This window comes from Schistocerca piceifrons, chromosome 2 (genome assembly GCF_021461385.2).
Source record: "Schistocerca piceifrons isolate TAMUIC-IGC-003096 chromosome 2, iqSchPice1.1, whole genome shotgun sequence".
Classification (NCBI taxonomy): domain Eukaryota; kingdom Metazoa; phylum Arthropoda; class Insecta; order Orthoptera; family Acrididae; genus Schistocerca; species Schistocerca piceifrons.
This window is the reverse complement of record NC_060139.1, coordinates 713,517,357-713,532,638: the sequence shown is the minus strand read 5'-3', so window position 1 is coordinate 713,532,638 and position 15,282 is coordinate 713,517,357. Positions and strand designations below refer to the sequence as shown.

Sequence of the window (15,282 nt, the reverse complement as noted above, 5' to 3'; positions counted from 1 at the left end):
CGATTGCTTAAAGTAAACTTTGATGCTATGCGCAGCGTGGATGAAGACGATAAACATACGACTTACCGGTACCAGCAAACAAACGTACCTACAGGTCTAAAGAAGACTACAGTACATTCGATTTTGCGTGAATGTTTGTCTGTGAAAAAGATATGTTCCCGACGGATCCCGCACAATTTGACAAAAGATCATAAGCAGGCTCGTGTCGGTTGGTACCAGAAAATGTTCGAAAAACTCGACCAAGGAGATGGAAAATCCGTTTACATCATTGCGACAGGAGACGAAACTTACTTAGGCTATGTTCGCACGAGCTGTAAACTAAGCAACAGTCAACTGTTTTGCTGTTGCAAGATGAACCGAAACTAACAAAAGTGCTTCGTTCACGAAGTACTTTCAAGCAAATGATTGCCTTTTTTTCTTTTGTCACGAACATTGCTTTGGAAGATCGAAGAAGATAATTGTGCATGGTATACCACAATGTTTGCTACAAGTCACGATGGAACCAAGGAAAATAACGCAAGACATCACAACATTGTCCCACATCATGCCAAACAATTTATTGGACGGAGAAAAACATCAAGTCACTCTCATTATTCTAGTAAAAATTTAAAATGTGACCTTTGCATAAGTGAAAGAGCAGCCTTTTGTTTTTATCTTTTGAGCTAGCTGCATTATTTTCATGGTTTAAAGGGCCTTTTCACACCGAATTAGGGTCAATGTCACATAACAATGAGACTAAATCCTTCTGACACGTCTTTCAATTCTGCTCTTTATAGACAACGTCCCTGTTCTAGAAGGTGTAATTTCACCACAGAGTATTTCGAGATTCAAAGTGTGAGAGGGTCTCACAGGCCAACTGAACTTACAGATTCGAAGTAGTTTCAGTTCAGGGCGCATCAGCTGAGTCCGCTATACTAGAACTGGACATTTATACGAGGATCATCCCAGAATTCATGGCAACTACGGTACATTGTGCGAACGTGTGGCGTCACCGTAATCGCAGTAAATATACTCGAAAGCCCGTAGCAAACCTACTCACCAGACCTCAGTTCACGCGACTTCGACTTCATTCCACACCTGCGGAAACCACTGCGTGGGAGGCGCTTTGCAAACCGGGCGAACGTTCTCACGGCATTTCTGCGACACACTGATGGCAATGCCAGTGGCATTCAGCCCTTCCCCGTTGTTGGCAACGACGTGTGTATGCACTGGGTAGTTGATTTTGCTTCATTTTTGTTCCATTTATACTCGTGCACAATAAATTTACACAGAGTTTCAATGCGTGTGTTTCATTTCAGCCTTTACCGTGACGTCCTGTCTTGGAACTCTTAAGCCTTTACCGTGACGTCCTGTCTTGGAACTCTTATGTTAGCACGGAAATACATACGGGTTCAGTGCAAACCGTTGAATTCTAATGTCGTATTATCGAAAGATATACCACAGTTGCTATGACTTATGGAATGACCCTCGTATGTCATGCCTACTTTGTTCTGTGACCTCGTTTGCGTTTTTGACCTCTTCATTCTGATTCAACATTAATAACACATTTTTCGGTGATTGAGATGTCGAGGTTTTACCTAGCGATATGGCCCAGTTCTGAGCCAGATTTAGGTTTCACGTTGTTTCCCTATACCGGTAAGGCGAATGCTGGGAGGATTCCTTTCAAAGGGCACAGCCGAATTCCTTCCCTGTCCGCCTCAGATCTGTGCTCCGTCTCCAAATGGCCTCGTCATCGACGGGACGTTAAATCCCAATCTTCTTTCCTTACTTTCTCTCCCAGATGATTCCGCTGGACGTGATGCGTCACTACTGACATCGGCGCAGTGGTGAAGGCAGGTCCGTCTGATTTCCGGAAGTCCCAGTCACCGCGCCCACCGCTGGAGGCGCTGCCTTCTCAGCGGCCTCCCGCGTCCTTACCTCACTGTACATAGGCGTTTCTTTCTGTCCTTGACCTTGTTTACCGTTGCTTTCAAAGAACCACGTCCCCATATACGGCGGCAGCTATTATCTTTACTGGTAACCTGGGCCATTACTTCAGCTGTCGACTGCCACTCCCAAACAAAACGAAGTGTCTCTCAGAACCAGCATCACCAATATTTTAAGGAACACAACTTTCTGTGAAAGGAGATTAGATCTAGCGTCCTACCGATGGTGTCAATACAGAAGAAGCAGATTTTACAAGAATCGGACAAAATATAAACCACGGCAATTTTGTAGTTCCGGCTGCATGGGAATAAAATACAAGATTATTGACGTTTCTGTACTGACTTACTGCCGAACTTCCTGTCAGCACATATTGTTACCCCCTTGTCGCCTGTTTATATGTCATTGTTGACTACAGCAGTGACTTATTGATCTGGTAATCAAAATTTATACACTGATCAGCCAGAACATTATGATCACTTATCTTATAGCCAGTTTATCTACCTTTGGCACGGATAACAGTAGCGAAACGGCGTGGCTTGGAAACAGTGAGGTCTTGGTAGGTCGCTGGAGGGTGTCGCCACTACATCTGCACACACACACACACACACACACACACACACACACACACACACACACACACACACACACACGTCACCTAATTCCCGAAAATTTCGGGGAACAGGACGGTGAGCTCTTACAACACATTTAATCACGTCCCAGATGTGTTTGATAGGGTTCAGATCTGGCGGATTGCGGTCCCAGCACATCATCTGGAGCTCGCCAGTGTGTTCCTTAAACCACTCCATCACATTCCTGAGCTTGTGACACGGCGCAATATCTTGCTGAAAAATATCAGGACACATGACCGTCATAAAGGGATGTAAGTGGTCTGCAACCAGTGTACGATACTTCTCATTCGTCATGGTGCCTTGCACGAGCTACACTAGATCCATGGATGCCCACGTGAATGTTCCCCAGAGTAAATGGAGCCGCAGCCAGCTTATCGCTATCCTGCAGTACACGTGTCAAGAAGCTGTTCCCCTGGAAGACAGCACATTTTCACCCTCCCACTGGCACGATGAAGCAGGTATCAGGATTCATCAGACCAGGAAATGCTCTGCCACTGTGCCAACGTCCAGTGTTGATGGTCACATACTCATTTAAGTTGTAGTTGCCAATGTCATGGTGTCAACTTTGGCACGTGCACGGGTTGTTGGCTGCAGAGGTCCATCGCCAGGAGTGTTCAATGCACTGTGTGTTCAGACACACTTGTGTCCTGCCCAGCATTAAAGTGTGATGTTAGTAGCTCCACAGTTTGCTGGCTGTCCTGTTTTATCAGTCTGTCCAGCCTACAACATCTCTAATGAGGGATGGCCACCCAGTCACATGACATCTGCACGTGGCTTCACCACTTGTTGAAGACACTCACCACAGCACTCTTTGAACACCCGACAAGTTGTGCAGTTTCCAAAATGCTTGTGCCAGGCCTCCAAGACATGACAATCTGCCCTTGCAAATTGCACGCCTCTTCCATTTTACACATGGACAGCAGGCTCACTGATACCACATGCACCGTGCACGTGTCTGACTAGCAGTCGTTCCTCACCAAGTGACACTGCTATTGCCTGGATGGGTTTATATTGATAGTACATTGGTGGTCATAATGTTCTGGCTGATCGGTGTCTATACTGTGCATTTTTACACTTCAGGTTATACAAACCACTACATTTTCCTAATCTCTACCTACATAGTTACCAGTCTCTAGCACCCCTCTCAGCTTAGCACCACACATAGTTACTTGAGCCTTGTTATGTTATCGGACAACACATCCTCGTTGAAACCAGAATAAATATTTTAGTTTGCGATACAATGTGCACTGCAGAATGAAATATTAATTCTGGAAATATATCCTAGATTGTGGTTAATCGACTCACTGCCATATCCATTCGTTAAGGTCTGCTAGCCCAGCAAGGAATGTGGAACAGATGCTGACAGGATTGAGACTTTGAATTCTTGGATGCTTAGCTGATAAAGGAATTGCAGTGGAAACTACGTCCGGCACACAGTTTTAACCTTCCAGAAACAGTCACTTTCTCACTGATAACCACCTCTTCAGCTTGATCTAAGATTGCAACTAATTCAACATTAACATATTACATTAAAGCAATGATCATTTCACAATTACCTGGAGCATAACGAAAATTACTTCCATCTCTGTGGATAACTGTTCATCCATTCATCTCTAAATACATTCTATGTTGTGCTAGTCAGGAAATTTTCAATCCAATTCCAAGTCGAGATAAATAAGGATTCAAACGTATTTTCTTAAGCAGAATTCAGTGTTCCACTGAATTAAAAAATTTTCCAAACTGTGGAAATACCAAATCTATCTGCTTACATCTCCACGGAATATTAGGATATATGGTATAGGCACAGTTACTATCTATGTGTAGAAAGAGATGCACACAGTGAGAGCATGCTGTTCTTAGAGAAAAGGATCAACAGTATCCCAGATGTTCAAACACAGGCTAAATTCTCAATGTTGTTGTACTGTTTTATGTATTCATCTCTGCCAATGCTTTGTGCATGTAAATTATCTGTGGTGTATGGAAATTCAAAAAGTCAGAGGAAGGCAAGGACTTCCAGTCTCCTATAGGACAATGCCTCATAAAGCATAGCAGTGTTCAAATCAACCTTCAGGTTGATGACAGGTTAGCTTTGCACCAGACATCCAGCAGCAGATGTCTGCTCATTCAGTTGTATAGAAGGCCCAATTTAACTCTAATGTACACCACTGACACTGGACTCTGAAGACATGGATGGCAGTAAGTCATCTGCATTAGAAGTGTAGAGACATCCATCAAATAGAAAGGTAAATGGACACTGAGGAAAAGCAAAGACGGATGACTGACGGTTGCAGGGAGGCGGTAACAACAATTTCAAATGTGGCACCAGTCCTACCACCACGTGATGTCTCTCAGTCCCGCAGTGTGCCAGAATTGCCTCACTTGCTTTCCATGCATGTGTCACTTTGGCACCCTCCGAAATGTTACAGACACTACTATCACACTTATATAATCAGAACACTATGCCAGTTCCAGCAGTCAGTGACTTTAACTCTTGATGACAATGGCGGAGACATCTATCGAAAGCTCAAGTGTTTCATTCGAAGTGATGCAGTTTGTAAAAAGAAAAAAAAAAGTATTGAAGAAATGTAAATAAATTTCATCTAATCAGTTACAACCAATAGCTCTACAGTTGTGTGATGATCTATTTGATTATTTTTTAACTAAACTTTTTTCATTACATGCCAAATAATTTTTTCACCATTCCTCAAAAAGTCTGTCACATTCCAGTCATTTTATTAATAAAATTTAAGCCCTCTCATGAACAGAAGTAATTCTGTAGACTAAGTGGGTTAAATTAAATTGCTCAATTAGGTAAGAAACTGGAGGATCAGTGGATGCAACTTAAAGCATTGCACGGAAAACAGTATGTGCTGGGGACAAAACTTTTAGTGCGAAACTTGACTTCAAGACATGAGCCAATGAAACATTTATGTTACAACTTACTTATATACATAATGAAGGCATGATAAAATTAAAGGAACTGTGATATAAACTGCAAACGCCCAGACAGGAATTGTTTTCAAATTCTGACCTGGATGAGAAGAATATGCCAATGATACTGTTATTTCATGTCATCTGTCACACCCCAAACAATGTTGCCAGTTTTCAACTTCCCTACAATCCTCCCCAAAAGGCTGAATCATTTATAGGTCATGTCATCGCTCTTTTGCAAGATTCTTATGGTACAGTTGTGGCAATGATCATAACTATTTAAATGAATTTCTATGAAACATCATCATTTTGCTGACAATCAGCAGCATTGTCTACATAGTGGGACAAGAATGTAGTGGGACGAGGATGTAGCAAAAGAGATATGGTAAAAGCATAAGGTCAATAATAATGTCAAAGATAGTTAATGTGTTTCACTGCACTTCTTCATGGGGCAGACAAGTTGATAATATTCTGGAATAATAAAATTATTTACCAATTTTGGGACAGAATATAATTATGGAAAGGTGATAATCGATATTATAACAAAACATATGTTGATGATATCTCACAGAACAAACCATACAGACTATGAAATGAGCCAGTGCAAATATTTCTAAATAGAAGAACATCTCTAATTAATGGACCAATATGACAGGGAAAGGGCATGGAATGCCAAAAAAGTTGTAAAAAAAGAAACTGGTTAATTATTAAAGAACAAATTCAAAAACTTAACAAAATTAAACCAACAGAAAAATAATCAATACTAAAATAATAGTTAATGCTACTAATCAGGTGACACAGAAGTGGGAGAAGTGTGGTGCTGCAGCCACAACTAACATTACAGAAAATTTTGATAATATTTGGCGGCCTTCCAGATTTATGTCATTACCAGAAATTCTTGATCCTGCCACACTATCAACTGAAATAAATTCACTGAAATGAAATAAACGGTTGATGGAGATGAAATCAATATAAATGTAAAAAAAGGAAGATCTGAATCCCTATTTAATGAAAATTTGTGCCACACTGAAATTCAAAGCTGGATTTCATGCCATTTCGAGCAAAATCCTTACTCATTATGCTAGGTTAGCACACTTTGAGATCTAATAAACTTCCATTGTCAATTATGTTTCCACCTATGATTTCTGAGAGGTACTATAAGAGGCTCTCCCAAAGAAAATGTGCAAATAGCACCACTACTGAACTCATCAATGACTACAATCACTGCATAATAAATAAAAGATCTCATTCTGAATGGAATGCTTTTATAAATTCATGGTCAACTTCTATCAGTGCAGCTGGTTTGGTGCAAGACATACCTTAATAACAAACACTGTGCGAATACAATAGAATTAATTCAAAATGAATAATTTTAAAAGACTTATTTGTTTAAGTAAAAACTAAGTATTTTTTAAAGGTATCTGCATATTTTATTAATTATGTAAAATCAGTTTGGCCTTTGTTATGTGAGATTCCTTACAAACATAGAAAAAAATTACAAGCAGTGTTAAAATAATATTTAAGATGCAAAATATTTACAGAGGCCACAGCCTTTTTAACATAAAATGATACATTCAGAGTCCTTTGTATTCAGTTTGGGAAATACTGCATGTAACAAATTATATAAGTATGATGTGTGCTATATACGTCTTTCTGTTCAACTTGTTCAACACTGGCATAAACCACTTGTTCAGTTATTGCTGATTTTGCAGTATAATTGTATCAGTGATCCTTACACCTCACATTTTCATGCACTTCACATAACACACATCTTATGAAATTGTGAAGCAGGTGTTCTTTCAACTGCACTGTTCTCAATCTTCGGGAACAAGCAAATTAATGTTTCCCTCAGTTTGATGTCCCAAGAAGACTTCCTCACCACCCCTCAAGCACAATGGGGTGGTAAGAGATGGACCACGTCTCTCCTGCAACAGAAAGTTCTTTGTGTTATGCACCATGTAGGACTATACTTACTCTTGATCTGACAGCTATAGATTTCTTAGATAGCAGCAACAGCAACAACATTCTACTGAACAAGACCCAGATATTGTGCAATTAAAAAAATTGCATATCAAATATAGTGTTCTTAACAGAGTTTAAGTTTACTAATGTAATGTGCACATTCAGTTAATTGCATCCCATATGCAAATTTTTAAAATGCTTGGTTTTCATATTATGACACACATTAACTTTTAAAACAGTTGTAAACCTTTTATCTTACATGATTTGTAACAAAATTCTTTCACTTTTAGCAGTTTCATCTCATTTTTTAACTGTGTACCATTTCTCCTTACATGACATGTAGCCTTTAAGATGTTCATTGTGTCACATTATGCAGTGCCCCTAGAGTGTCATGCATGACAATCACTCGAGAAAAGACTCTCTCTTTCAGTTTGTTAGTGACAATCATTTTTTGTCTGCCTCTTGACTTAAAAATGCCTTTTGTTCATTATGTGTGGAATTTACTGTTCAGTCTATCATTGTTTAGAAACCTTTTGAAGTTTCACTAGATTGGATAGCTCACTGACAACTGTTACTCCTCTCATAAGGACTGTTGCCGAGTGTCTCTCAGGACCTTCATTTCTGGAGTTCTATAAACCATGAATTAGTGCTCATTGCAGTCTCAGTGCTTGCAAATGAGTCACCATCCATCTACCATCTGGCATAGTGGGTCACTGTTACACCACATACAATCTGAGTACCAGAAGTAGAGACGGTCATTGAAGTGACACTGATGTCACTAGTGACAGAATGCGAACTTAGATAGACCTTGAGAACTGAGGAAAATACCCATGACCCTATGACAGAAGCATCAGGAGCAGAATAAATGAGATGTGCTACTGATCCAAACATTTAAGTGACACAGGATATAGATTCAAATGATTGGCAATACTAGCACTGATTCACACATACCACCACCACGACAAACAATTTAAGTCACAAGTGAGAAAAATAAACTATTTTTTGAGTAATAACTTTTGCCCAAATGGATAAAAACACAGTACAGAGCACACACGTGAGCAGTGGAGCCTTCAGTTAATATAACAACAAGTAAGGCACCTGAACAAAACATTATAAACCTTCAGGAGACATCACACTAATACCATGTAACACTGTTTCTAGCCTTGATAATGACATTAATTCGGCAAAGAAGAGAATCCACCTGAATTTACTCAGTGATTATTGATCATGTAGTGCTTCCGGAAATACTCTTCATGAATATGTAAAAGAAGGGGCAAGGCCTGGCCGCTGAGAATACTGAAGTCAACATCCTGGTTTGTATGTACAGTAAGCTGAAGTCATGGTACAAGAAATACCCCCTAAACATCACAGAATCAACTGTTGCCCGAATTGCACACTGCAGATTAAACACCTCATTGTATCATTTGAAACAAGGCAAAACTGTGACTCATTTGACCACACTACATGCCTCCAATCAGTTGCTGTCTGATTACTTTGTTGCTTTGGTCCACTGAAGACATGCAGGTTTATGTATCGCTATGAGCAAAGGCCTTTTGAGAGGTACTGCATGTCACCTTTGCTACATTTGCTTGGAAAATGGATGTCACAGACCTGGATTCACTGACAGCAGTAATTCCTCTAAAGTTGGAAACTAATTGTCATTGTCATTGACACACTTGTCATTGATCTTCATCAGTTAAGATATTTTTATGAGTACTTCACTTATTCTGCATTACACAGCTGCAAGTTGCACACCGTTCCCTTAGACACATCGCACACACCACACTGATACAACGATAAATAGGGCAACTTCATTCACAATGTACTCATGGGCATGTTCAAACACAATAGATCTTTTCTGCCACTCTGTAATGTCTCCTCATCTTACTGTAGTGATTCCATACAACTGACTGGCAAATAGTCACCACTTCACTGCTATGACTTACATCAGCAATGGATGGTCACATGATTGCCTGGTACAAGTTGTACACCACCTGTAATACTCTTAAGTGACCAGCTTGCTCATTAAGAGTGTCACTAATACTTCATTTGTTGAGCTTACTATTGCACTCTTGTATATAGTTGCAGGTTTGTGTACACTTATAATGGGTCTTTCGCCAGCCATCATTCTCATTTTAATAGATGTCCAATTCTATTTCTTACCTTATTATTTTACCATCTGCACATATTAAAATGTCCCACCCACTTCTACAACATTCTGAAATAATTTTACATTCAATAACTTGAAAACATCAAGAAACAAACAACTTTTTTTTTTCTGAAGCACTCTACACAACCGCCACCATGTGGCATTTCTCTCTAGTGGCCTTAGTTCACTCTCCCAATTTTAACTTATTTTCCTACAGAAGTAGTCCATACTTATTTATATTGTGTGTATTTAAAACACACACAGAACTTTGGATGCCATTCTCTTACAGGAATATGTACTTAAACACGAACAGTGATATTTAATGGGCACACACTTAAGGAGAATACTTTCACAAAATGGGAACATAATGCTGACTGTGAGAAATGCAGACGCAGTAGCAAAAGCTATGAAATTTTAGAAACAACACTTTAAAGATATATTGAAATGTTGATAGGCACATAAAAAGAAGACTGAAAACCTGCCTAAGCATCGAGACAACATACTCAGGATATATATATGTGGTAAATGAGAAAAAATTCACAGATTTCCCAGTTAAAAATACACTTTTTTCCAGGTGAAAATACACATTTTCTGTGCTAAGTGACAGTATATTTTCCCTCAGAACCGTAAAACTTATCAATCCTTTGAATGGTTAAGGTCTTATACACTGGCATAGAACTTCCCGGCACTTTAGAAAACAAACTCCAGAAAAGAAACGTATTTTGGAAAGATCTTTGATGTACAGCAACACGTACGCTGCATATTTTTGTATTATAATAGCCTACATATTTCTGTACTGTGAAAGTAAATATTCAAATTCCACCAAACACAGCATGTTAGCTTCCAAAGCATTGAAATTGAGGTTGCGATGTGCTTTTGTAAGCCAATCACAGCTCATGTCACATGATCTTGCAAGCCACTGATAGCAGATATTCAGAGCACAGGACACATGATGAAGTCAGCCAATAGTAACATCCCTGTTAAGTAGTACGAATACAAAAATAGGAAAAGTTAATGGGTTAAATTAAGATGCATAGTGTACCTACAAGAAAAGCTAAGCTTTCACATATAATATTGGTCTTTTTTCTGTATGTGTTCCACTTTAAGATACATCAGACAAATGTGCTGGTAAAATTTTAAATGTATGGTCTTCTGGGCTCAAAATTCTTATAAGTGGCTGACCTTCGAAGTGTTAAGCTTCAAATAAGAATCAAATGCTCTGTGATTTAAGAAATTCAAATCGCATTGACACACGTAACATAATTTATCTTGCGTGAAACGAAATTTACTTTGAAAGTACCGCTTTCAAACCACCATTCGTAGTACTTTCTTGTGACCTGTTAGAATTCACTTCAGCAGTTGTCAAGAGTGCGCCAGAAAACGCACATTACCGCCCGTGCACAGCTATGATGATGTAGGAAGCCCTTATGTGGGTCTTTAAATATGTCTGCTTGTGTCTGTATATGTGTGGATGAATGTGTGTGTGTGTGTGTGTGTGTGTGTGTGTGTGTGTGTGTGTGTGTGTGTGTGTGTGTGTGTGCGAGTGTATACCCGTCCTTTTTTTCTCCCTAAGGTAAGTCTTTCCGCTCCCGGGATTGGAATGACTCCTTACCCTCTCCCTTAAAACCCACATCCTTTCGTCTTTCCCTCTCCTTCCCTCTTTCCTGATGAGGCAACAGTTTGTTGCGAAAGCTTGAATTTTGTGTGTATGTTTGTGTTTGTTTGTGTGTCTGTCGACCTGCCAGCACTTTCATTTGGTAAGTCACATCATCTTTGTTTTTAGATATATATTTTTCCTACGTGGAATGTTTCCCTCTATTATAACCATATGTACATATACCGCATTAAGAGATCTTCTATTACATCATAAACGAAACAGGACATCAGAGAATATTCCAAGAGCATTGGAATTTCGTAAACCACACTAAAAATGTGTAATTCGCCTTAAAGTGCACATCCATATGTCCAGATTCACAAAGAATATAAACCCCCAACTTGATATTAAGCTTTTCAGTATGGCTTTTGGGATGCAAATTTTCTTGAAGTAGCAGTACTGCATTATCTCATGTTTGGTTTTCTATTATGGCAGAAGAAAAGCCCTCAAAATTCAGCAAACTGTTGACACTAGTCCACAGTGCTTCAAATAAATTGACTGTCTTTGCGGAAAAAGATTAATAAAAGCCAAATTTCTTTTGCAAATTAACAAAAATAACTTCAGTGCTCTGCAAGTCAATAATGCCTGACTGCCAAAAACACTGAAATAAAATAAAATCAGAAAACTGAAACTAATAACATATTTTAGCCTTTCATAATTATGTGAATGTATTTTAATTCACTTGATAGTTCCCAGCCACAGAAATCCATTTTGTTTTCATTTGACGTGAGACATGTAAATGAAGAGGAAACAATAAAATCACTAAATGTAAACAGGGGTCACGCGAAAACTACCCCCCTCCCCGCTATAGCTCAGACAGGTTTGCACATGCATGAATCTGGCAGCTTGTGCACGCCAGAAATTTTTTTCCAGATAACATCCTGCTGCTCATTGCTATTGCCAATACAGCTAACAGCCACACTTCAAGTACCCAGAATCAGGAGAAGGTATTGCTCATACGTTGCTCAACTATGGATGCACATGAGCCCACTGACAGCTGCCCAAACAAACCTAATGTAAACTGTTGTGATGTCACGCTCTTCGGAAGCAGTATGTTGTTATGAAGTATTTCATAGTCTTCATCCTAAAGCCTTTGACACATTTTGCTGCTGGCAGATGCTTGTGTGTGCACTGTGTTTTGTTATTGTAAATGGCACATTTTCTTTGGAACTTAAGTTTCATCCCCCCCCCCCCCCCCCCTCCGGTGCAGTGTTTTTCTGCAGCGGCGGGCTAAAGTAAAATTCTGTGTTGGAGTATTAGTTCTTACTAGTCAAAACAACAAAAATTTAACAGAAAACTGGAACGAAAAATTCCCTGGTTTTTTTTTTCCAGATGAAAAAATTTCCAGATTTTTCTCGGATTTCCCAATGCGCATATACCCTGTATACTCCTCCAGAGCTATCACAGAATACACATGACTGGCGCCTGTGTCAGCTGACAACAATATACCAGCATTATAGTGCTAGCTCCATCAGAGATAGAACTCAAGCTCAGACAGGACAAGGATGAGAAAGCAAACTAGCCATGTTCTTTCCATAGGACCTTTTCCAACATTCATCTTTTAGGGAATCTATCAAACCCTAAAACTAGATGGTCAGACAGATTTGAAACTAGTTCTTCCAAAGTGCGAGTCCAGTGGTCTGACTAATGTGTCACTTTGCTGTTCTCTGATATGTGAAATGGCATGAACTGTCACCTTATCAGTACTGTCACCACACATTATCACATCTTATTCAGTAAAGAGGTTACATCTACTTCCAAAAATCGTATCTGAAACATGCATACTGTTTACTATTGAGATGAATCATAATTTTATTAAACAAATGTCAACTAACAGAAATCATTGTTGTCCTCTTCCATCGAGAGCCGTTACAGCGGCCACATGTCTGCGTGGGCACTAAGCTCAGACTGATGGTGCGATTGCCACAGTCTTCACACTTGAAGAATCGTTTGCAAGTCTCGACTACATACACCCGATGTCCTTGCGAACGACAAAATTCTGATGCCTGAAGTGCCAGGTACTTGCACTGGAACAAAAAAAAAAATTAGTTTAAGTATTTAGAAATAAATTATTTTATTATGCTATTAACTTAAATCTACAGTGAAGGTAGATCACTCGCCTGCAACAGACCCAAGTTCAACAATAGTGATACTGCACAAAAAAGTAAGTGATACTAAAGTGTAACATAAAATGTGAGACACTTTAATGAGACAAAGGAGATTGATATGGCAGATACTGAAATGAGACTCAAAACCTTATTTTTATCTACATAAAAATAGTAACACACCAAAAAAGCCAGTAACCCGAAGACTAGTTTGAAGACCAAGGTGTTTTACATGAGAAAGCCCTCATGGGAGGAAATGTTATCTCATTTGTTCTCCATCTGACCACTGAACTACCCCATCCAAACCATTAGATAAAATGTGACTGGTGATGGGGAGAAGGGTGGAGGGGATCAACATTATAATTATGAACTCACACCACAGTCAAAATCTGTGTTTATTGCATACAAAAATGATTGCACAATTGAAAGTCAAGTTAAGCAACAGAAAAAATTTTGCATCAACCAACAATCTGATGTGCACAAAAAAAACCCAGAGGAAAATATCAGTGAGGAAAAACTGTACTGATCCTTCATGTCTACCTCCTGAAGAAATACTATTGTTTCCTCTGTCTTAATGACAAATGAAACACAATTTTACCATTTTTACTGATCTACACTGCAACACCATACATGACCCCAAACCTTCCCGATTTCTCAAAACATCTGAGCCCATCATGTTCACTGTTGTTGTTGTTGTTGTGGTCTTCAGTCCTGAGACTGGTTTGATGCAGCTCTCCATGCTACTCTATCCTGTGCAAGCTTTTTTCATCTCCCAGTACCTACTGCAACCTACATCCTTCTGAATCTGCTTAGTGTATTCATCTCTTGGTCCTCCCTCTACGATTTTTACCCTCCACGCTGCCCTCCAATACTAAATTGGTGATCCCTTGATGCCTCAGAACATGTCCTACCAACCGATCCCTTCTTCTGGTCAAGTTGTGCCACAAACTTCTCTTCTCCCAAATCCTATTCAATACTTCCTCATTAGTTATGTGATCTACCCATCTAATCTTCAGCATTCTTCTGTAGCACCACATTTCGAAAGCTTCTATTCTCTTCTTGTCATGTTCACTAGCCAAAGATATTTTGTCACAAAGTAATTTACTGTAATAAAATGAAACAACATCAGAATTTTCCAATTGTACAGCAAAGTATGGGATTTTACATTAATAAAAATAACACTCGTGGCCACAAACAATTATTTGAATACTACTGTTATGGATGATATCCAGAAGAGACAGACGGATTGGCTGAATAGAAGGTCATACTGAAAGAGATCCACATTTCTGAGGAAGAAAGGAGGCAAAGATGGAGGATAAAGTATCAAAGATAATACATGAACTGTGCTAACTATTCTGCAAATGACTGATGAAAGTGAGAAGCATAGAAGAAAATGGGGGGGGGGGGGGGGGGGGGGGCAGTGAATAGACAGAAAAATGAGAAGTGTTGCGAATAGTGTAAATTGGGGTTTGGTGGGCAGGGGGTGGGAGTGCACACCACTGTAAAAAATGAATAATAAAAAATAAAAAGAAATAACAATTTCATTAAATACAAAAATGGGTAGCATGATAAGCCTTGGAGGGTGAGGGTGATAGCACATGCTGAAGAGGAGGTTCATATCAGCAGAGTTCAGGGAAAGTCATGCTAGGTTGGAGGATACAAATGGCTCTTGCAGTACAGCACACATTTGGATTTGGGTATCCTTGGCCATTCATCATGCTCAGCAACTACGTACTGGACATCCTCAAGACACAGACACTTCACCAGTGCCCACTAATGCATTCTACATGTTTTGCGGTTATTGTTCATATACAGAAAAATCACACAATGAACACACTTAAATTGGTAGATGTCATGAATAGTTTTTCACATTTGGACTGCCTTCCCTTTGGTGTTGCATTTTCTGAATGTGAGATGCTGGAGCAG

At 39.4% G+C, this 15,282-nt stretch overlaps 1 protein-coding gene across 1 annotated transcript in view; it reads right to left on the bottom strand.

Annotated features, from left to right (window-relative positions):
* Window positions 1–6,946: 6,946 nt before the first annotated feature.
* LOC124776522 (protein MCM10 homolog) overlaps window positions 6,947–15,282 on the bottom strand; it is a 99,658-nt gene continuing 91,322 nt past the window's right edge. Inside the window, 2 exon segments of the mRNA XM_047251551.1 lie at window positions 6,947–7,411; window positions 13,087–13,278. Coding sequence (XP_047107507.1) covers window positions 7,301–7,411; window positions 13,087–13,278 — 303 coding nt within the window. The 3' untranslated portion in view covers window positions 6,947–7,300.